The 21,936-nt window shown below is 41.6% G+C and overlaps 1 protein-coding gene across 2 annotated transcripts; it reads left to right on the forward strand.

Annotated features, from left to right (window-relative positions):
• The first annotated feature begins 6,212 nt into the window (after window positions 1–6,212).
• rasal3 (RAS protein activator like 3) lies at window positions 6,213–21,892 on the forward strand. Of its 2 annotated transcripts, XM_075463445.1 has the most exons (19): window positions 6,213–7,067; window positions 10,434–10,573; window positions 10,731–10,809; window positions 11,939–12,006; window positions 12,113–12,195; window positions 12,898–13,027; window positions 13,293–13,391; window positions 13,484–14,158; window positions 14,255–14,399; window positions 14,481–14,625; window positions 14,714–14,950; window positions 15,071–15,272; window positions 16,454–16,545; window positions 16,631–16,744; window positions 19,111–19,294; window positions 19,399–19,509; window positions 19,599–19,789; window positions 19,900–19,984; window positions 21,625–21,892. In XM_075463445.1, the coding sequence occupies exons 1-19, from the start codon at window positions 6,440–6,442 to the stop codon at window positions 21,733–21,735; spliced, it is 3,519 nt and encodes a 1,172-aa protein (XP_075319560.1). In that variant the 5' UTR covers window positions 6,213–6,439; the 3' UTR covers window positions 21,736–21,892. The 2 variants fall into 2 exon arrangements, with proteins under 2 accessions (XP_075319560.1, XP_075319561.1); XM_075463446.1 differs by lacking the exons at window positions 6,213–7,067; window positions 10,434–10,573; window positions 10,731–10,809 and adding an exon at window positions 10,873–11,342.
• The last annotated feature ends 44 nt before the right edge of the window (window positions 21,893–21,936 follow it).

A 21,936-nucleotide genomic window follows, 5' to 3' on the forward strand; every position in this document is an offset into this window, starting at 1 on the left:
CGGTATTTCATCCAAATCATGTCACAGACTTCAGAAACTACTCAGGAAACATGGTTAACCTGTGAAAAAGGTGTTTAGTTGGTGTCCTTCAAAGAGAGAGGACAAGAAAAGAGAGCTGGTTCGGTTAACATAATGGAAACTACAGGTTTTCAGCCGCGATGTGAGTTCATCCGAATAGCACGAGTAATTTGACACTTGGCAATTAAATGTTTCTGGAACAGCTGTGTGTGGTTTCAACATTATTTCATGCACAAGAGAGCTCACGTGGCTCAGAGATGACACACAGCTGACCATCGAAGTGAAGAATGAAACAATGAGGCCAAAGAAAGCTGAATCCATCAGGAAGACCTCCATGTTTGAGACAGTCTGCACAGAGAAGAGCTGGAACATTTGCAAATAATGTTTTAGTCTGAGACCTTCTTTATGAATGGTTTATTTTGGACAACTGAACCTCAACGGACTCACAGCACAATGCAAACCTCTGACTTGAAAGCAAGAAAAAAACCTCTACAAGTAACAGAAGTTATTTAACAAACTTAATTTAAGCGATGGAACAAAATATCAGCCCTCATTGAAGTTAACAAAAGAAAGAAAAGCAGCTCATGACGCAAAACCCACGTCATTTGTCATGACAACATGGAGGTGCTTGTGTTGTCACATACACATGTACAGCTGCCATACAATCACCATGACATTTATTGATATTTTTACTGCTGTTAGATGCAACAGGATGAGCCCTGAGGTGTACAGCAGAGTTCCATCAGCTCAGATTGAAAAAGTAAAGCTTTTCTGAACCCTTAGACTTTGTGTTTAACTGGCTACAGTCACGTAAAAAAGAAAATCACGTGATTCCACTATGTTAACATTTATCTAACAAAGTCAAAACACAGAAGCAATTTATGAAAATCTAAGCTGATCCAGCAGCTTGTAGCAGCAGCTTCAGCAGCAGTGAGCTGAAGTAATGGTTTCCTGTGTGATGTTATCAGTCTCTCTCATGGTTGAGGAGGAATCTTGGCCCACTCTTCTTTCCAGCGCTGCTTCAGCTCATTGAGGTTTGCAGCATTGGTTTCTGCACAGCTCTCTGAAGGTCCCACCACAGCATCTCAGTCAGGCTGAGGTCTGGACTTTGACTGGACCATTGCAACACCTTGATTCTTTTCTTCTTCACACATTCTGTTGTAGATCTGCTGCTGTGTTTGGGATCTTTGTCCTGTTGATGAGCCAGTTTCAGCCCAGCTTTAGCTGTCGGACAGACGGCCTCACATCTGACTCTAGAACACTTTGGTATCCAGAGGAGTTCATGGTGGACTCAATGACTGCAAGGTGCCCAGGTCCTGTGGCTGCAGAACAAGCCCAGATCATCAGCCCTCCACCACCGTGCTTGACAGCTGGTATGAGGTGTTTGTGCTGATATGCTGTGTTTGGTTTCCTCCAAACGTGCTGCTGTGCATTATGAGCAAACATCTCCACTTTGGTCTGGTCTGTCCAAAGGACATTGTTCCAGAAGTCTTGTGGTTTGTTCAGATGCAGCTTTGCAAACCTAAGCTGTGCTGCCATGTTCTTTTTAGAGAGAAGAGGCTTTCTCCTGCAGCCCTTCCAAACAAGCCATACTTGTTCAGCCTTTTTCTAACTGTGCTGTCATGAACTTTAACCTTTAACATGCTAACTGAGGCCTATAGAGTCTGAGATGTAGCACAATTATTCACCCCAAGGTTTTTGACCTTGGGGTGAATAATTGACAGTGTTGTGGAGAAAACCTCTGCAGCCTCTTATGGGAAATTTATATACAGGAACAACATTGAAAGATATTACATGGCAGCTTGTGAGATCCTCTTATACTTCCTGATAACATTCTGTGCATGCCTGGCCAATCTCTGTCCCGTATCACTATGTCTGCGATTGTCACACTATCTTCCATCATCACCTTGACAGAGAACATTCTGACCCTAAATAATATGTGATGTCCCCTCCCACAACAGCTGTCCTGAATGTTTTCCACTTGTGAATAATCTTTCTCTCTGTAGAATGATGGACTCCAGATAGTTTGGAAATGGCCTTATAACCCTTCCCAGATTGATGGGCAGCAACAGTTGCTTCTCTAAGATTATTGCTGATGTCTTTCCTCCTTGGCATCGTGTTAACTCACACCTGAATGCTCCAAAGCTTCTGCTTTTATAGAGGTGCTCACACTTACTGATGATCAATTAATCAAGTGTACTGTCATGTGTTTTAATGTAATTTTAAGAGCTTCCGAGACCAGAAAAATTTCTATTTTGTCTGGATATGTGAAACATTGTTGACTTTTTGTTTTACATGACAGCAAAGCAGTCACAGGTTTATTCCTGTTGATCTAATTCCACTTAAATAAAAGAGCAAACATAACCCTTTAAAGCACTATCCATTATTGAATTTCAGATTAGATTAACTGAAGCATGAAATCTTGATAATAAAAGTCCTCATACTTACGCTGTGGTGTGCATCGTTGAGCTGTTCAGCTGCGTCTTTAGGTTTCATGTCCCTTCTTACGTGTGTGACCTGGGCAAAACGCCAAGCCCTCAAGTGTAAATGGACACAGTCATTTTAGGCCACAGGTAATCAATACTGGTGTTGGAATCTGATAGTTACCGTCACGTAAAGAGCTTTGCCAACAAGTGCAGGTTCTGCACGCAGTATGGATGAGCTCATTTGGACGATGGACATTCAAGCCTTCTGCCACTTCTGCTAAAAATTTAAACAGGGTTTGAATGTTAAAGTAGCCCCATTTCCTCCTCATCTTGCTTGTCCTCATTAATGTTTTACGGTGACTGGATAAACACTCAGACTTTAGGTAAGATACACATAATGTGGTGAATTTGAACTCTTAACCTGCTTGTGGTTTGGCTTCTCCTACATCTTGCCAGTTAGGACAGACTGAAGAGCCACAACTACTCGCTGCTACACAGATACATCAATCTCACAGTCTGGGTCTGCTTTTAAAATCAGCTTAACGTGGTGATATATGTGAGTGTGAACCAAACCAAGCGGGTCACATTGATCTAATTATTTTCTGGTGTGAATTATTCAGCCGTTGTTGTCAAGATGGGCTCAATTGCAGAGTGATGACGCAGTCTGATGCTCTACTGCCATCTAGTGGAGCAGATGTGGAAGAGCCCTCCAGATAAGCCACAGCTACAAACTGCAGCACGCTGTGAGTGTGCACGTTTACATTTCTGTCATTGTGTGAGCTGCTTGGTGAATTTTTACACACATTCTCTTTTCATCTGGAGCCACCAGCAGGTCAGAGTTCTGGTTCATCCAGAGGCATATTCACCTTTACAGATGGATCATTACAAAATCTGAAACACTCATGTTGCAGGGATAGACTAACATTAGTGGTTTCAGGTGAAACATACGAGTAACCATCCAGAGCTAACTGTAACGCCTTTGCATGAGCTAACTTTTCATCAGAGCAACATTTAAATCTGAAACTGTGACTTGTGATGGAAAAACAGGCAAAGTTAATGACCTGTTTATCAGAATCAGTGCTGTGGTTGGTGCTAATGAACAACCTGCTGCAGAGTGGATAATAAACGTAACAGATGCTAGAAAAGTCAGTGTTCTAAGAACGCAACCTGTCAACCGAACTGGTGAAGGGACACTTTCTTACAGAAGAATATAAGCTAAAGGGTACAGAATAAATTAAAGATAATATTCTGTGTATATTCCAAACAAAGGAGATAAGCAGGCAAACAAGGAACCAGATGCCAGAGACTACAGTTAATGTGAGGAACAGCAAAGATCTGAAAAGAAAGGAACAAAACCAAGGAGCTTAAATACACATGAGGAATGATGAGACAAGATCGTGCAGCTGTGAATGATTGACAACAGGTGAGTGTGAAGGAAACTGGGGACGAGATCAAGGCAACCGAGGACGTTTAGAGGAAATGATTCAATCTAAAGACCGATGATCAAATGCAAGGAATAAAGTTCAAACAAAGTACCAACGAAGGACACAGAACCAGCAAACTACAAGATAAATAGAAAAGAGTAGAAATCCAAAGGAGAGAAAACACAAAAAACATGGATCATGTCACTTTTTGTCTGCATAACAACTAACATTCAAATCTTTTCAGTTCAAATGTTCAGCTTTTTTGATGAAAAATGTACTTATCTAATGATGATATTATCATTTTATCTACTCATTGCTATTATCATCTTATCTACTCATTGCTGTAGGTAGGTAGGTAAGTAGGTAAGTAAGTAAGTAAGTAGAGGTAATGGCTGTCATCTTCTCTGGCCCTTTAACATGACATCGGCCCCATATCATCACTGATGGTGGAAATGAGCTTGTTTCCTTCAGCCAGTCATCTTTCTATGTTTCATTGGACCAAACTTAAATCCCAGCATCATCTCCTTGTCCAAAGCAGATTGGTGATTCATCTCTGAATCTCACTTCCATCCAACCATCCACAGTCCATGGCTGCTTCTCTTCAGCTCACTGTGACCTGCTTTTCCACACTCTCTTTAGGTGTTACTGATGGTTTATATTTGACTTTTCTGGATGAAAAACCCATTTTCCTTCAGCCGGTTTCTTTCAGTTTCTTCTCAAACATCGACTCCTGTTTCTGTCCATTTGTTTTGTTTTGTTAGATTTTCTATTTTCAGACATGTTGCTTTGGCTTTCTGACTTCTTCCTTGATCTAACTTTATGTTTCACTTTTACAATATTCCCCTCTTGTTTGTACTTGCTCAACATTTTAGACACAGCTTACTGGGAACACCCATCATATTTGGCCCCATTCTGGGTTGACTTATCTCCATGAAAAAGTTTTATAATCCTTAATCATCCTGATGCAACAGCTTGTGAAGCTCTGCAAGAACTCTCTTTTAACTGCAGACTCCGTAAGTATTTTGTTTTAGAAATCCAAATAACAAGGCTTTTTATTAGTTTAGTCCTCATGAATATGTGGTTAGAGCTGCACGGAGGCGTGGTGGTTAGCACCATCACCTCAGAGCAAGAGGGTTCCTGGTACAAATCCTTGCTCGGGCCTTTCTGTGGGGAGTTTGCATGTTCTCGCTGTGTATGCACAGGTTCTCTCTGGGTACTCTGGCTTCCTCCCACTGTCCAAAGTAAGCATGCATGTTGTGTTGACTGGTTATTCTAAATTGACCTTTGGAGTGACTGTATGCAGGTATCATTACCATCCTTTCAACTTCATCGCCAAAATACAGTCAGCAGAGGGTCTTCCGGAACAAAGACAAAACTCTAATCTCGGGTGGTTTGAACTGATTCCTTTAAAAAAAAAAAAGACATAGACAAGTGAAGGCCACTGTTTTAATCTGGTTTTGAGATAACAATTTCAAGCAGACTCTGAGATAACATAAAGAAGGAACCAGATAAAGCTAAAAAAAAAAAAAAAAAGAAATTCCAGATATAAGGAGTTTTGTTCTGCCATCAGTAGTTTGATATCGACGCACCAGTTCCCACCAGACAACCACGAACATTATTAGTTACATTGAGCCCAGATGAGACACGGAAATATCCTGCAGGTGTGTTCGAGCTGAGAGCAGCATGAGAGCAGGAAGTGGTTTTTCAGCGTCTGACAAACTGATCTGAGCAGGAAACGCAGGCTTGCTTCAACAGGAAACTGATCTCAACAGTCGACAGTCCAAACACCCACAGGTAGCCCATAAAAAGTGGATACAAGTGGATAGTTAGATCCTATTTCTAATATTATGGTTGCAGCCAAACTGAGTCTATAGCCCCCTGTGGAATACAACATCTGTAATAACCACATATGAACTTATAAACATGAGCCCACACATCTCAGTGATCAAGATAGAGTTTTGCTGTATTTTGCTGTCAATGAGTACCTTCGTAAATTTGAAGTGGGTATGAACTTCTAAAGCCATATTTTCATAATTCAACAGCTCTAGATCTGAGAGACAAACATGTTTACTTCGGGATGAAGGTGGAGCTGTTAACCACCAGCTTCAAACCTGTTTTGAATCTGACTTTGACCTCAGCATCTGTGCTCATTGCTTTATGTTATGCACAAATAAAAAGCTAACTTAAACATAAAAAGGGAACGAGAAGAACAGAGGAGGGGAAGTATTGACTGAAAACATAAAGAGCAGCCAAAAATAATGAGATTTTTAGAAATAGGTTAACTTCTCTGTGTCATTTAATGAGGAAGCAAACGGCCGTTGTGAAAGAAGAGTTGGGTGCTGCAGCAAAGCAACCACAGGCAAAGCTGCTACTCGCATGTTGTTGACGGATAACGTCTTTGCAAGACAGGAAATGAGAGAAGCGGAGAGACAGAACGAGAGTAGATTTGTCTACCTTAGCATGCACAACCATCCACGAGAGAGGTAAATCAGAAGGGAAGTAGCTTGAAGTCTCCTATGAAGGCAGTTGATGCAACCTTAAACAGGAAAGAATTAAGACAAACAATCTGCAATGGGCACTGCGGAGAAGGATTCAGAGCCTGCAGCTCAGCCAACATTAAAGGAGCGGGGATCCCCAGAGAAGGAGAAGGAGTCCCCTGTTGAGCCTCCTCAGACGTCTGAGACCACCGACCCCCTCTACACGTACAAGTGGCATACCGGCTCCAAGGGAACTCTCAACGAGATGAAAGAAGAAGGAGATGGAGGAGCAGCTTCTTCCACATCTACTGTCGATAAGATTCAGAAGGCCTCCAGCAACAAATGGAGCAAGATGCAAAACTGGCGCAAAGCCATGAGCGAGGACCCCGTGGACAAGAACCCATCCAGTGGGAAAGGTGGAGAAGGAGCCAAGCCTGATAAAGCAGCAGGGGGGACCAGGAAGAACCCGTTCAGAAGAGCCCTGTCGGAGCCTCCCGGGTCCCTTTTGTCAGCTCTGACCCCCTCCTCCAGCGCTGCCAGCTCAGCCCAGCCGGCTTCATCCTCATCTGCTGCTGCTGCAGAGGCCCCAGGGGGTCCCTCCACTGACCCCTCACAGAAAGGAGGCGGAGGGGCGCTCTTTAAAAAATACCTGATGACTGTGACCCAGAAGCTCAAGAGGCCCAGGCTGCAGAGTCGCAACAGCACGCAGAATTTACAGCCAGGTAGGAGCTCGTAGTCTGAAACTCAAATGTAGAAACAAACTGTTAATCACATTATGTCAAATTATGGTTGTATGTGAGTCCCCATGAAAACGTGCACCCAGCATTGTTTTTCAAATTGCAAATCGCTCACCTCATGTTACACGTAAAGAATAACCAGGGTACATGTTAGACTGGCTGAATCCCAATATGATTTCTAAACATAAATGTAATATGTTTAAGATTGTTAAACTCAATAAATGCATGTAAACAAACCCTAAAACTCAATGCATTTATGTTGGGCAAATACATCTCTATTTACTCAGTCTAACATTTGCCCCAGTTCTTTTTCAGATCCAGTGACACACAGTTCTGGGTGTGGTATGTGAGACTATTTTAGCAGTAATATGTGAAAAATGCATCTGAATTTAACCCCCAGTCCTAAACTTAAAAACTTGACATAAACTTAAGAAGAAACTTAATATTTTTTAAAAACAGATGCACAAACTCAACACACGACTGGGTTGACATTTTGCAAAATGTGTAAGTCATTCATTTACATATAAATAACAGGAAATATAACTTTGTTATCACCTTCCACTGAAATCCACGATCTCTAAATGAGCGATTTGAGGGGAGAAGTTGGCCTTTTAAAAACATAGTGAAGTTATTAGCATGTTTCCCAACATGCTATGATTGAGAGTTGTCTTTGAATTAATACAAATTTGGCTGAACAGATCGGTTTTAAGCTCAAAGTGGCAAAACTGATATAAATAATTTCCTTTTTTGCATCATTACTGAGTGATTTTGTTACGTTGTTCAGTAGATACAGTAAGGTAGAATCATGGCAATGTTTCAGCAGAAACTGGTTGGGCCTAGTTATGATGCAATTAGCATGAAAATGCAGGAAAAAGGCTAAAACACAGGTCTTAGTTTTAAGTTTAAAATGACCGAGAATGTGAACGCAGCTGTGACTGCTGCAGCCGTGCTATCAACATTTGTGAGAAATCCAAAAATAAATGAAACTTTCAAGCTAAAGGGCAGTTCCTAGAGAAGTTAAAGGACCTTAAAGATCACCGGGTTGGCCCATAAGTGAAGCTAAACTAACAGAAAATGTAGCTCAAGTAGTCCGAAGTTCTTGCAGTCACGAAAGCTGGAGAGGCTCAAGAAATAAAGACGAAACAAACACTGAATTCTGCATTAATGTGAGAAGCAGGAGTGGATGCGTTAGCATTACAGTACTACCCCTGACAAATGTATGCAGATGACATAACTGAGCCTACGGTCTGAAGTACAGCTGGCCTCATTCTTTGTGTGTTTTGTGCTCATCATTTTAACCCCCTTTTAAAAGCTAAAAGACTTCAGCTTAACTCCAGAGATCCACACAATGATCATGTGTTCCATAAACCTACAGAGAAATTACCCAGAAATCCTGTTTATGTGTGACGGAACACATAAAATCAACTGAGAGGGAATTCAGGAATACAACAGTACCCGTTTAATCCATCGAGATACATCAAGATCCCCTGTACGGTGGCTGTCATTCGGACCACTCATACAAATGTCCAGCGGTTGTACTGACATCTAGTGGCACAAATTACAGATTGCAACCATATAATTGACCCCTCAAACTAATGCTGTCTGGACAAACGTGAAAGCAGCACTTTAATGCCAGTACTACAGTAATTTTCAATTACAACATGTGATTCTACATTAGTGAACGCGTGGTTGTGAATTTTATATCATATTTCTGCCTGAAAGTCACCCAAAATGTTACTCAATGAAACTTTGAGGCTGGTCAAACTTTTCTTCTATGGACACGTCAGAAACCTACAGAAAAGTCAATCCACATCGGGACAAACTTAAAGACTTCAAGATGTTTATAGGTTAAAACACAAAGATCAGGTCAGAAAAATCCTCTGTCTCTTAAAAATCACGTAACAGAAGATTTTGTATTTGGGCACGAGTCTCAGCTGCCAAACATCCCGGAAAAGGAAATGATGTAACCTCCCCAGTGACCACTAAACTCTCTAACTAACTCTCATTTAGCCATGAATGTGAGCAGTTTAGTCCTTATTTAGTCCTTAATGTATTACACAAACATAGATAAATGTTTAAGATGCACAACTGAAGTCTGTAAATCCCACAAAAAGAAAAAAGGATTTTCATGTTTTAGTTTGGTCTGGATGTCCAAGAACCCATTTTAAAGTGTAAAAAACATGTAATTACTTTGTTCTGTTGGGAGGAAATATTTGTTTCTATGGATGCAATTTCAATGCATTCATGTTTTAGATAAGATTATTCTAATATGGAGATAAAAAGCTGAATACTATCAACAAGCAGAATATCCTAAAATCCTCAAAGTGAGCAGTATGACATAGTGGTGGTGCTACGAAAACTTACGATATGACGCTTGTAAGGAAAAATCTTCAGTTTAATTTTAGAATAAGACAATAAATACAATCCTGGTGAACTCTGGGCTGAATATTTGTTTAATCACTGCCTACAAATACAACCTGGACGTCTAATAAACTTCCACTTTTGAACGTACGTCCCATTCAGCTGAAGAATATTCAGTGGGTTAAACAGTGTGTGTTTTATTGCATGCCCTGACGATTTCCTTACCTAAACAAATGGTTCTAAATGAGTAAATAAGCAATGAAACAGTGACCAAATCCTCAGTACTTTACTTTAAAACATCTGTGAGAGTTTAACTCATAAGATGTGAGGCCACAGGTGTTTTGTGACTATGTCACAAGATGCAGTGACTCTGTGTTCTTCTGTGCCGTGGACACAAAACGATGAATGAAGTTTTCGTCACCATTTCACATTTTGCTGTGAGACTGATCGGATTTGTCCTCATGTTCATAGAATCTGCAGATGGTAAAGGAACATATTAGTGGGACAAAAACCCACAGAAAATGACAAAGGAAATGACTCTTCAGTGGTCTGTTTTATTTTCTGAACAGCCTGTGATCAGACAAGTCAAACAGACTGGTCAAATAAATCAAATAAAAATCAAATAAAAAACAATCAAATAGTGTTTGATTGGTGCCTTATTTCTTCTTTCTGTATTTACATCGTGGTTAACTGTAAAAATAAGTAAACACAATAAGAAGAGAGCCACAGGATATGTGCACGTCAGCCTGGATTGTCATGAAATAAGATAAGATCAGTAACGGGAGTGACCAAATGCTGTAAGATAAGAGTCATCGGGCCATAATTACCTAAACTGAAAAACAAACAGGGGTTTGCATGTGCTTCCAATTATCTGGAATCTGTAGATTAGAAACATGGCATCAGCTCCTCAAAGTGCAGAATGAGTTCAGAATATGAGCACTGAGCCTTAAGCATGAATGATATCAACGTATGTGTGCGATGTCCAAACAGATGTGGGAGAGGTTGAACCAGCAGCTGTCTCCACTGAACTCCCCAGACTACATTGGGTCCCACCTCAGGAGGTCCCACTATGGGACATCGGCAACTGCAGCCTTTTGGATGGACAAATTCTCATCTCTCAGGAGGATGAGGTACCAGCACACACCTACAAAAGAGCCCAGACGATTCAAAATCCCCAGAGTGGTCTTATTTTTGGATGTGTGTGTGTCCTTCTAAGCACACTGAGTTGCCTGTGGTATGAAATCCGCTATATAAATAAAGATGCCTTGCCTTGCCTTGCCTTCTCAGCCAACGACGTGGATCCGAAACCGTGTCAGCAGCTGCCTGTCCAACCCCAGCATGCAGAATCTTGTAGATATCGACACAGGTCAATACACACACACACACACACACATTAATCAAAGTTAGAAACAGATTTATAGTTTTTTTTTTAGATGCAGCGAAGCAAAGCACGACCAGCATAACTGCCTCTGGCATCAGCTCTAACTATGATTCTGCACACAGTCACAGAGGAAATAGCTGAATGTTTATTCGTGTGAGTGACTGTCAAATTGCTTCCTCTGCGAGTTTTTTGAGGAAGATAGTATCATAGCTGAGTGTTCTAGCTGTCCAATGACTACTCGCGAAGAGGAAGAAGAAGAAGAAGAAGAAGAAGAAGCACAGGGAGGGGAGAGTCGTCTTGCTTCTACTCAGCTCAGACACTTTGCTTAGAAGAAGCTCCGAAGCTGCTCTGTGCTGTTGAAGTGATGATCCTTCACTGATTAGTCTGCTTGGCTCTGTCAGGAGCGACTCATGTTCATGAAATGCTGAAGATACAGATGCTGAAGTAACAAGACTGTAACACACCTTCGGACTAAATGATGGGATTTAGACGCTGGATTGTTTGTGGTGGGGCTTTGGGTAAGCAAAGAGAAGAAATCTGTACATGATTAAAGAAGAAGAGACACTACGATGGATTTAATTTCTTCCACTGGAAAGATTTTAGTTAGAAGAATTACTGTTTGAGAAGTTTGCCTTTTGACTTACTTGATACTATCAGCTTCAAGCTAAAAACCACATCCTGAGTTAGTTAATCTGAGTGTATTACTTCATTGGTAAATGTTTTTCTCAGTAAATGTGTAGAAATACGTGTTGTCAGAGGCGCAGGAGCAGAAACGCTCATTTTACCGGACAGGTTTGATAAAAGAGTGTCAAAAGAAGCAGAAAATTTGACTTTTAGGAGCAGGGAGTGCACATCTAATGACAGCCAACTCCCATCAAAGAATCTAAATTCTTCAATCAACGCAGAGCAGACATGATTAATATCTGAGCTATTATAGTGTGACCTTCACTGCTGGGAAAAATGTCTTTGTCTTGTTACCTGAAGCTGTGGAACAAATGACTCAAACTGTACTGCAAACATAAACTCCAAACAGAAAGGACAACTCAAAAAATGGTTTATTTCAGCGTCTGTAAGTGCCTTTGGATCAACTAACCCATCTCCTCCTGATCCTCAGAATGTAGCCCCGACCCTGCGGGCCAAGCAGGTGGTCCTCGGCAAAAGAGCCAAGATGGCGGTGTGAGGGTGAGCGTTGTAGGCAGCACAGATAATATCTGTGCTCGCAATGTATTTCCTGTTGATGTAATATTTAATTACACTCATGCGCCATGCCTGCCTCCTTCACCCTCAGGCACTGATCAAACGACGTCTTGACAAAGCCAAAAGGAACAGCGCCTCCCAGCTGACCCCGATTGGACCAAGCAAAGGAAGCAGGTAAAACGTCTTTGAAGGAAAAGTCCATCGGGTTCATACGTGTCCAGCATGTTTATCACCTTAATTCAGCTCCTTATCCTTCTAATTCGGTTTAGCACAAAATAAAGAACAGCCGAGAAGGAAGGTAAAATAATTAATTGGTCGCAAATGAACCAACTGGATGAAATTCAGGGGGACAGACATCAAATATTCACCAATGGATTCAGTTGGCATGAACAGCTCAGACCTCAACAACCTCAACAGACTCGACATTTCATCACAACTGATCTCTAAATGTCTTTTATGTAACTAACCACGACATAACTGAGTCATTTCATCCCAGCTAATTCAGGGAAAAATCACATAAAATGTCCGTTTTGTTCATTTTATTTCTTGTTCTGGGGGAATTAAAGTTATATTTTTACATTATAACGGGAAAAACTAAAAGTGAAAACTTCTATTTTGCAAATTTGAGGCCCAACAAGCAACAATTAAAAAGTCTTCTTTCAGGATAATACCAAAAAAATGTTTAAAATACACATTTCTGGGTACTCATTATCTATCAAATTCATACCTAAACACAGATTTTAAAACCTTTAGAATGTGAAAACACAGTTTTACAGTGATATCTGTAGAATAAAGTTTTCACCTATTCGATTGTTGAATAGCAAACAGCAAAAAAAAATGGTTAAATACTCTTCAAATTCTTTATTTTTTCCAAAGGCACTATAGTTCCCGGGACTCTTTGTCAATCCCAGTGGGCGCAGTGGGAAGCCTGGACCTGAGTGCCGACACCAGCACTGTCATCAGGCCGGTGCACAGCTCCATTTTAGGCGAGAAGTACTGCTTCGAGGTAAACCGTGACCCGTGAATATCTCATGGGAAAAATAAAGTTCCTTCCAGTAAGGCTGAGTCAGTCCTGTTGGCTTTAATGCAGTGGTCTCAAACTGAACCGTGAAAGGGCCGGTGTGGCTGCAGGTTAAGACCTTCAGTGCAGACAGTTCAGTTGATTGAATGAAACAAGTCAGCTGTGCTGCTGAAGGGCTGGAACAAAAACCTGCAGCCTCACCGGCCCTTTCACGGATCAGTTTGAGACCACTGCTTTAATGTGTTTATAGGTGATAAACTCAGAGAACACCCACTGCTTTGGCTGCACCTCGCTTGCTGAGCGCGACCGCTGGATTGAAGACCTGAGACGGGCCGCCCAGCCCAATAAGGTGAGCCATCAGCCATTTGTTCCAAAAAAAACCAACCTTATTACACAACATCAAAGTACTGATTAAAAGATGTAATGCTGAAATCTTCACAGGATAATGTTGAGCGCACAGAGAACTCTCTGAGTCTGTGGGTTAACGAAGCGAAGGATCTGCCACCCAAACGGCGTTATTACTGTGAGGTACACCTGGACGGAACGCTGTTTGCCCGCACTAGTAGTCGAGCTGTCGGCAAGCCTCCCAATCGCTCCAGCCTAGCTGCGGACGGCACCACCGGCTCCTCAGGAGGGCTGGGGTCCAGTGGAGGTGTGGCTGGAGGGTGTCAACTTTTTTGGGGCGAATTCTTTGAGCTGGACAACCTGCCCTCTGTCTCCCAAATCAGCCTGCACCTTTTCCGCGAGGACGACCCAAAGAAAAAGCGCCACTCTCGAGATGAGTCCAGCCTGCACCCACTGGGCAGCGTGGCGATCCCCGTGGCAGATGTTAAAGGGAGGACCTATCAGGAGAAATGGTACCCCATCACTCCATACAAGGCCGCAGGCACAGCGGGGAACAAAGAGCTGTTGGGGCCACAGGCTTCTCTCCGCATCAAGGCCCGTTGCCAGAATCTGAAGGTGCTGCCAATGGAAAAATACAAAGAGTTTGCCGAGTACGTGACGGTGAATTATGTAGAAATGTGCAGAAACTTGGAGCCACTTCTAAATGTGAAGGAAAAGGAGGAGCTGGCAGGAGCTCTGGTCCACGTACTCCAGAGTATCGGCAAAGCCAAGGTGGAGGATGAGTGTTACCTCGTATACAGCTTAGACACAACCTGGTTTAAAAAATGGGAATAATCACACGTGTGTTTTTTCAATTGAACGCTTCAGGAATTCCTCATTGATCTGGGCAGCGCCGAGGTGGAGCGACTTGGAGAGAAGGAAGCGTTAATCTTCAGAGAGAACACACTGGCCACTAAAGCCATAGATGAATACATGAAACTTGTTGGACAGAAGTACCTCATTGACACGTTAGGTAAGGAAGAGGTAAAGGTGGGAATGTGAATTTGTGAATTTGACTGGTGTGTTTTCAACAATGTGTTTTCTCTTCGATCAGGGGACTTCATCACCCGTCTTTACGCCTCAGTGGAGAACTGTGAAGTTGACCCTCTTAAATGCCCTCCCCCTGACCTCACAAACAACCAGACACACCTGAGGGAAACCTGCGAGGAGGTGGTGCAGAAGATTGTTGAGATCCATGGGTGAGAAAAGACAGCTTATTGTGGAAAAACAAAAGCAAATCACAACCCGTTTGGCACAACTGATAACTGATACCTCTCTTGTCTGCAGACCTTTTCCTGAAGAACTAAACAAGATCTTCTCCAGCTGGATGGAGCTGTGTGAGGACCAGGGCCGCGCAGAAATTGGCCAGCGTCTCATCTCTGCCTCCCTCTTTCTTCGCTTCTTATGTCCTGCTGTTCTCAGTCCGTCTCTTTTCGGCCTGACACAACCTTATCCAGAACCAAACACCCTGCGGACCCTTACCCTGACCGCAAAAGTCATCCAGAATCTGGCCAACTTCACCCTGTGAGTGGCTTCTTCTAACGTTCTATCCAAGCAAAATACACAGAGCTTAAAGAGCGTAATGATTATCTCCTAATGTCCCTGAAGTGGTTTAAGTGAATTCAAAGTTTTGCTCCCCTTTAGGTTTGGTGAGAAGGAAGAGTACATGCTCTTCATGAACGAATTCTTGCAGCAGCACTGGGATGGAATGAGGTCCTTTCTGCAAACAGTGTCAAGTCAAGACACTGAAATTACAATGTCGTCCTTTGATGGCTACGTGGATTTGCCCCTGCGTTTAGCTGTGCTCCATGGCCTGCTGGTGGACATCATCTATAAAAAGGACAAGGTAGGACAGAACCTGAGTACTTTTTAGTAGCCGCAGGGCTGTGAAAAGTCTTCATCCACCCCTCATTTCTTTATATTTTCTTCCAAGCTGCCAGAAGAACTTGTAATCTTCTAAAGTGGTCTTGAACAATAGTTCTCCAGGCGTTCTGAAGGTCTTTCAAAGATTTTCTTTGGACATTGGCTGCATTTGTTTTCCGATTTTTATAAAGATAACACAGTTTGACAGACAGAAAATAGGATTTCTGCAGCAACAAGGTGATTCCCAAAGAGCTGTTAGCTGAAAACTTGGCATATCTCAGCATGGTGTGCAGTGTGTCCTTAAAACATTTGAGGAAACTGGACAAGTGGAGGACAAAAGAAGAAGTGTCAGGCCTAAAGAACTATCTACAGCAGATGAACAGGATCTGAAAGTGATGTCCTTAAGAAAGAGGGAAAAATCCAGCAAAGACCTGACACAGGAGCTGAGAGATGCATCTGGACCTTCAGCTGATCCATCTGCTGTTGGCCCAAGCCTCATCAGAAATGGGCTCCATGGAAGGGTGGCTGTCAAGAAGCCGTTCTTAAGGAAGGGAAACAGGGAGAAAAGGCTGAGCGTGCCAAAGGACACAAGAAGTGGACTGAAAATCAGTGGCAACAGGTCTGATGGAGGGATGAATCCTCCCCAGAGCCCGGAGCTCAACATTACTGAAGCAGTGTGGGATCATCTTGGCAGAGAAACAAACGAAACAAAAGGCAGCCGACATCCAAAGAAGAGCTTTGGGATGTCCTTCAAGAAGCCTGGAGAACTATTTCTGAAGACTCCTTAAAGAAAGGACAGAAAGCTCGTCTGAGAGGGTTCAGGCTGTGTTGGAGAATAAAGGAGCTCAGACCAGATATTCACTTTAAAGCTTGTTTGCTCTGTATTTTCCTTGCTGTATTTACATTTATGTTTGCATGAATCATTGCACGTATCTCCTGTTTTCCTGGAAATATATAAAGAAAATATCAGAGGTAGTTCAAGACTTTCACACAGCCCTGTAGCTGTGAAGGTTTGTGACAATTTGAGTATCTTTAGTTTAAGTTGACTGCTCACCATATCAGTTTAGAGGGTTCAATTAAACACATCGTTCATGTATCACAATAATAATCACATGGTTTTATACCAAATGAGACCTAACTTGTTTCTTTTTTTTTCTTCCTCAGGACACAGTGAACAAGCTGCACCCTCTGCCTTCAATTCTCAACCAGATAACAGAGTCACTGGGTCCTGAAGCACATCGGATCATTGTAAGCAGGTATGTGAAAGACCTACATCTTGTGTGGCATCATAAACTTGAACATACTTTGGTACATGTGGCTAAATCAGCCTTTAATTTGCAGCCAAACTGGACAATCCAAGCCAGTGTATGTTCCTCCTAAAGACTTGAGCAAGTACAGTCCTCTCCAGTCGTCCCTCCAGCAGCTTCCTGTGGACTCCAAAGGAGTACGAGACAGGTATGATAAGCCTGTAAAAACAGGCAAAAGCATTAGTTATTATTGTGTGGTAAATGCTGTTTTTGTAGTACTAATTTTACTAGAGACAGCTTTGTGCCTCCTGATTTGATGTGTGTTTCTTTACAGTTTAGTATTTTTGTCACGTTTCATGTTTGAAATATGTGTAGGTTGTTATTTCATGAAGGGAAGTGTGGCAATCCGTCAATATTAAAGTGTGTAAGCACTAAATATGCATATTTCTCTCATCCTTAACCGCATGTTTTACACTCTTAACCCTAACATTTTGCAAGTAAGAGCAAAGTACTGTAGAAAAGTTTCAAAAACATTTTGATTGATGGGTTTCTTGCTTGAATCGGCGGTCTAATACCACTTCCCCCAAGGTATTTTTGAAAGGAGCTGGAGCTAGATGAAGGCTGAAAACTACAGAAAAGAGAAGAAAAATGCAAAACAAAAAGTGAAAAAAAAAGAAAGAAGAGAAGCAATGCAGAAAAATTTAGTAGAAACACATTTGCTAAGGTTTCAAAAGGCCTGAAAGGTATTTTTGAAAGGAGCTGGAAGAAGGCAGAAAAATACAGAAAAGAGAAGAAAAATGCAAAACAAAAAGTTAAAAAAAATGAGAATGGTTATGGTATTTATGTACAAATACCATGTTTCAAAGGCCTGAAAGGTATTTTTGAAAAGAGCTGGAGCTGGAAGAAGGCAGAAAAATACAGAAAAGAGAAGAAAAATGCAAAACAAAAAGTTAAAAAAATGAGAATGGTTATGGTATTTATGTACAAATACCATGTTTCAAAGGCCTGAAAGGTATTTTTGAAAGGAGCGTGAGCTAGATGAAGGCTGAAAACTACAGAAAAGAGAAGAAAAATGCAAAACAAAAAGTGAAAAAATAAGAAAGAATAGAAGCAATGCAGAAAAATGTAGTAGAAACACATTTGCAAAGGTTTCAAAAGGCCTGAAAGGTATTTTTGAAAGGAGCTGGAGCTGGAAGAAGGCAGAAAAATACAGAAAAGAAAAGAAAAATGCAAAAAGGACTGGCAGTTGGAAAGTAATGCTATGATTCAGAGGCTTCTAATTCAAAAACTAAAGTTCTGAAGGTTATTAAAGTCATATTGGCTGAAAGAGGACAAATTTTCCTACGTTTTAATGCTAAAATTATATCTGTGTCTTAAAGATTTTGGAAACAGTGGCAGATTAAAAACGTTTTTTCTGAAGAATCCACTGTCAGTTGGAGCCTCCACTGCACACGAACATTCCGTGTCATTGGAATGCATTGCAAACTCAGAAATCATCAAGGATTTTACTAAATGTTTAAACTGTGATAGTTCAAAATTGTCAGAATATTTTAAAAAGCTGCATTATTCAGTAATAGCTGAATGTCTTGTGAACCTTTTAAAGTTTGAATGATGTCTCTAGCTGAAAGTATGCTGAAGTAGTTAAGTTTGAAAAGAGAAAGCTTTTTTAATGATTTGAAAGGTTTTACCGCTACTTCTAAATGGAGGAAAAATTGCACAAAAACCTTTATATTTTCAAAATTATAAAAGTCAGAAACTAGAAAGAAATTACCAGTGACACAGACACATAATGATGTAAGCTGAGTCTGAACGAGGGAAAATGAGCCTGTAGAATGTGGTTACTCTGGTTTACTCTGTCATGAGTCAACTTAGAATCTATTTAACTGGAGCACTCATACCTCTTGTAGATGAAAATCGTGTTCTCGCTTTTGTCTCTACCCACAGTTCATGAGCGGCTGGAAGTAAACTGACCCGTGTCTAAGTATTTGAGTAATTCCCATTCAAGTAAAGGGTTTATAGTTTCTCTGAACAGCTGCACTGAAAGATGAAAATAGAAGTTATTGACCGTGGAGCGGGGAGAGACATCATATTGTTCAAATTTGGGGATTAATGACAAAGTTCAGACAGATGCAGCTGGAGCATTTAGTGGTCAATACAGATATTGATTAGGTTTTCAGACATAGTTGTCACCAAATTGACAAATATTCAATTTACAGGAGAACATAGAAAACATCAAATGTCGAAAGTGGAAATATTTGATGAGAAATACTGTCTCATGGCGAATCTGACGGCAGCAACACATCTCAGAAAAGTAGAGACAGGTTCATGTTTCCGCTGCTAACAGAGCTGACAACGAGCTGGATGGTCCCTCTCCTCTTTAGTCTGGAGGCAGCGTCCATGATTTTACCATTTACACACTCACAGCGATGAGTCCCTATGAACATGATACCTTTTCTAATCCATGCACGATGTGTTGTTTACTAAAAAAAACAAAAAAAAAACAATTATAAATAAATGCTTGATACAAAATGTGTACAATACAGATCTTCTCTTTTTTATCTGCTTGTTCTTCAGTGATGGAAGAAGTCGAAGGAGCATGAGAGAGAGGAAGCCAGTCACCAGGACTCAGAGCGCTCCACACAGACGGCCCGATAAGAAACAAGCCCTAAAGAGGCAGACGAGTTCTGAAGCTCTGCCCATACCCGAACAAGAACCAGAGGCGGACCCCAACCAGCCACTTATCTCTCCACCGAATACCGTGAGTACCAACAAGCTGTTTATTTCTCTTTACCCTTCTGTAGCTAAACTTTGTTTAGTTGAATAAAAGAATCACAAACAAAGTCTTTCATCTTCTTTCTTCAGGGCATCAGTATCAAGCGTGCACCTGCACCAGTTCCCTGGATCAAAGTCAACCCCAACAGGGAGTCGAGTGAGATAAAGGCAGAGGATGAGCAGTTCAACTTACTGGACAGGGTATGTTAAGCCAGACGGCCACAAAAGTGACCCACTTCTGGCTCATTCGTTCTTAACTTCATTTGTATAAACTTGTGAAACCCAACCAGCACACTCAAGAGCTGTCGGAGCTCCGTCTGGGGATAGAGCAGGTGACGGAGCGCGAGCTGGACATGGCGAAGCGTCTGGAGGACTTCATCATCCAGAGTCAGGACCAGAACGCAATGCTGCAGGCCGAGGTCAGTGAGCTAAGGGACATGCTGGCTGTGAGAGAGGAGCAGCTCGCCAGCGCCACCTTCAGGTGAGGTTTTATTTTCTGTCTGGAACTTATCGCCAGTAAACAATTTGATTCCAGGATAATATTTGTTGCTGGTGGGAAACGAGCATCTCTTCTGTCTGTGTCTGTTGCAGGCTTGGTGTGATTGAGGAGGAAAGGGAGGAAGATGAACGGAGGCTAAGTGTTGCCGTGGCAGCAGCCGAGAGAACGAATGTGCTGGTAAGAAAGGCAGAGACAATTATCACTCAGGGATAAAGTGACGAGTTCTTATCGGGCACAGTTCTTTTTTTATTTTTTATTAATCTAATTCAACAACACTGAAGGCTCTATAAAAAAAAAGTTGGGTTTCCAGTTTCCATGTGTCAGGGTTGTGGGTTGAGGGTGAAGGGAATGTAGGGCACGGATGCGGACTTTTCAAAAGAAAAACTGGATTTATTTCACAAAAACAATAAAGCAAACAGAAGGCGCGGCTAAGCCGTTTTCAAAAATGTTACTGAGAAAACAAAAGGACTTGGCATGGCAAGAATAAATAAATACTTAACTTTACGACGAAGAACATGGGAATAACGGGAAGCACCGCAGGTAGGTAGGTAAGGTAATTTGGGTAAGAATCTCACACAGAAACACAAAGGACTGAGAACTAAATAGGGAGTGAGAGTGATTGGGGACAAGGTGCAGCTGGTGGGGAATAAACAGGTGAAGTGAGTGAACTAATTAACAGAGTGCAGGGAAACTAAGACATGACTAAACTAAAAACTAAACATGGACTGAAACTCAAAACCTGGACATGAACTGAACACCTAAAACATAAAACTTAAAGCATGAGTCCATGGGCATGACACCATGACAGTTTTCCAAAGGCATCTAATATCAGTATGAACATGCAAGACTTAAACTTAAACTTTATATAATGTACTGAGATGCTAATTTATGTTTGAGCGAGTTAAAGCAACACCAGAGAAGTGTGTGAAACCCCAAAAACCGTGTGCTTCTGACTTGTTTTGAAGTACTTTGACCTTAGTTATGCATATTTCTGGGTCTGAAAGTGTCCGGACGTTTATGGTGCTTTTACGGACCTTTTTGTACATGCACATGACTTGCCATTCTGAAGCAGGTTGAGAAGAATCAAAATTAGGCAAATACCGGAGACAGCAGTAAACATCAAAAAAGCGGTGAGGGGGGTTCTAAAACATTGCAGACGACTCAGAAAAGAGGCTTAATGTTGAAAATACCGCAGTTCCCCTTTAAGGGGCCCAGACTGTTAAAACACCAGCCGGATGTTTAACTCTCCAGTCAAAAATCCCATTTCTGTTCCTCCTTCATATTCAGGCTCAATAAACTCTGTCACTGTTTCTCCATCGTTCAAGATTTTAGAGCCTAACTTTCGGCTAATTTTCATCAAAGTTAGTGAGAATATTTTAGTAATGTGGGAAGAGATGATGGTGCATTCAGAGACAAATTGGGAAATTCAGCATCAGACTGAAAATGATCAAAGAACACCTGTTAGAGGTCAGGTTAAACAATATAACTGCTGTCAGTAGAATAAGAGTTTTTATTTCCCCTTTAGGCACAGCGAACATGAACTTTACATGGGTGGAGATAAAGATGGAGGGGTTGAATACTTCTCCTCTGAACTGGGATTGTAACATTACCCTGTAAAGTGCCATGGGAGCATCTCTATATAGGTTTATGAGTCGGTAAAACACGGGAAAACTTTTTCTCTTCATAAAATTATTCTCCTGACCCGTTTTTACCACTGTTATATTTCCATGAAGCATATAGAGCGGGGGAAGAACCTTTTTCAGGAGCTGAATAACAAACTTGACTGATGAAACTTTGTCCTTTCGCCGTGTTCGCAGGAGGAGCAGTTTGCAGGCCTCGTGAGGGACCTTCAGCAGCTGAGCGAGGCCTACAAAAGCAACCAGAACAACACACAGCACCCTGAAAAGCCACTCATTAACAGCAACTGAACCCCGACAGAGGAGAAAGGTTCAGCTTTAGTCTTGTATAAATGCACATATAGAGCACACGAGTGTGAAAGTTACAGGATTTATCAGCATTTTTTTCTTCCTTCTTCTGTATGTCAGCTTAAAAAGTGTTTCTAATCAATAAAAACAACAAAGTGTCTGTCTTTTCTGTTTAAAAATCAATCATTACAGGTGTCGTGGCGT

Source organism: Odontesthes bonariensis, chromosome 4 (assembly GCF_027942865.1).
Source record: "Odontesthes bonariensis isolate fOdoBon6 chromosome 4, fOdoBon6.hap1, whole genome shotgun sequence".
In the NCBI taxonomy this organism is placed as follows: Eukaryota; Metazoa; Chordata; class Actinopteri; order Atheriniformes; family Atherinopsidae; genus Odontesthes; species Odontesthes bonariensis.

What these genes read in the sequence shown, in the direction of transcription:
- rasal3 (XM_075463445.1), top strand. Translation starts at nt 6,440, where the DNA reads ATGGGCACTGCGGAGAAGGATTCAGAGCCTGCAGCTCAGCCAACATTA. An exon ending in GGACCAAGCAAAGGAAGCAG is followed by an intron (nt 12,196 to 12,897) that starts GTAAAACGTCTT and finishes TTTTTTCCAAAG; the next exon opens with GCACTATAGTTCCCGGGACT. An exon ending in CATCGGATCATTGTAAGCAG is followed by an intron (nt 16,546 to 16,630) that starts GTATGTGAAAGA and finishes TTTAATTTGCAG; the next exon opens with CCAAACTGGACAATCCAAGC.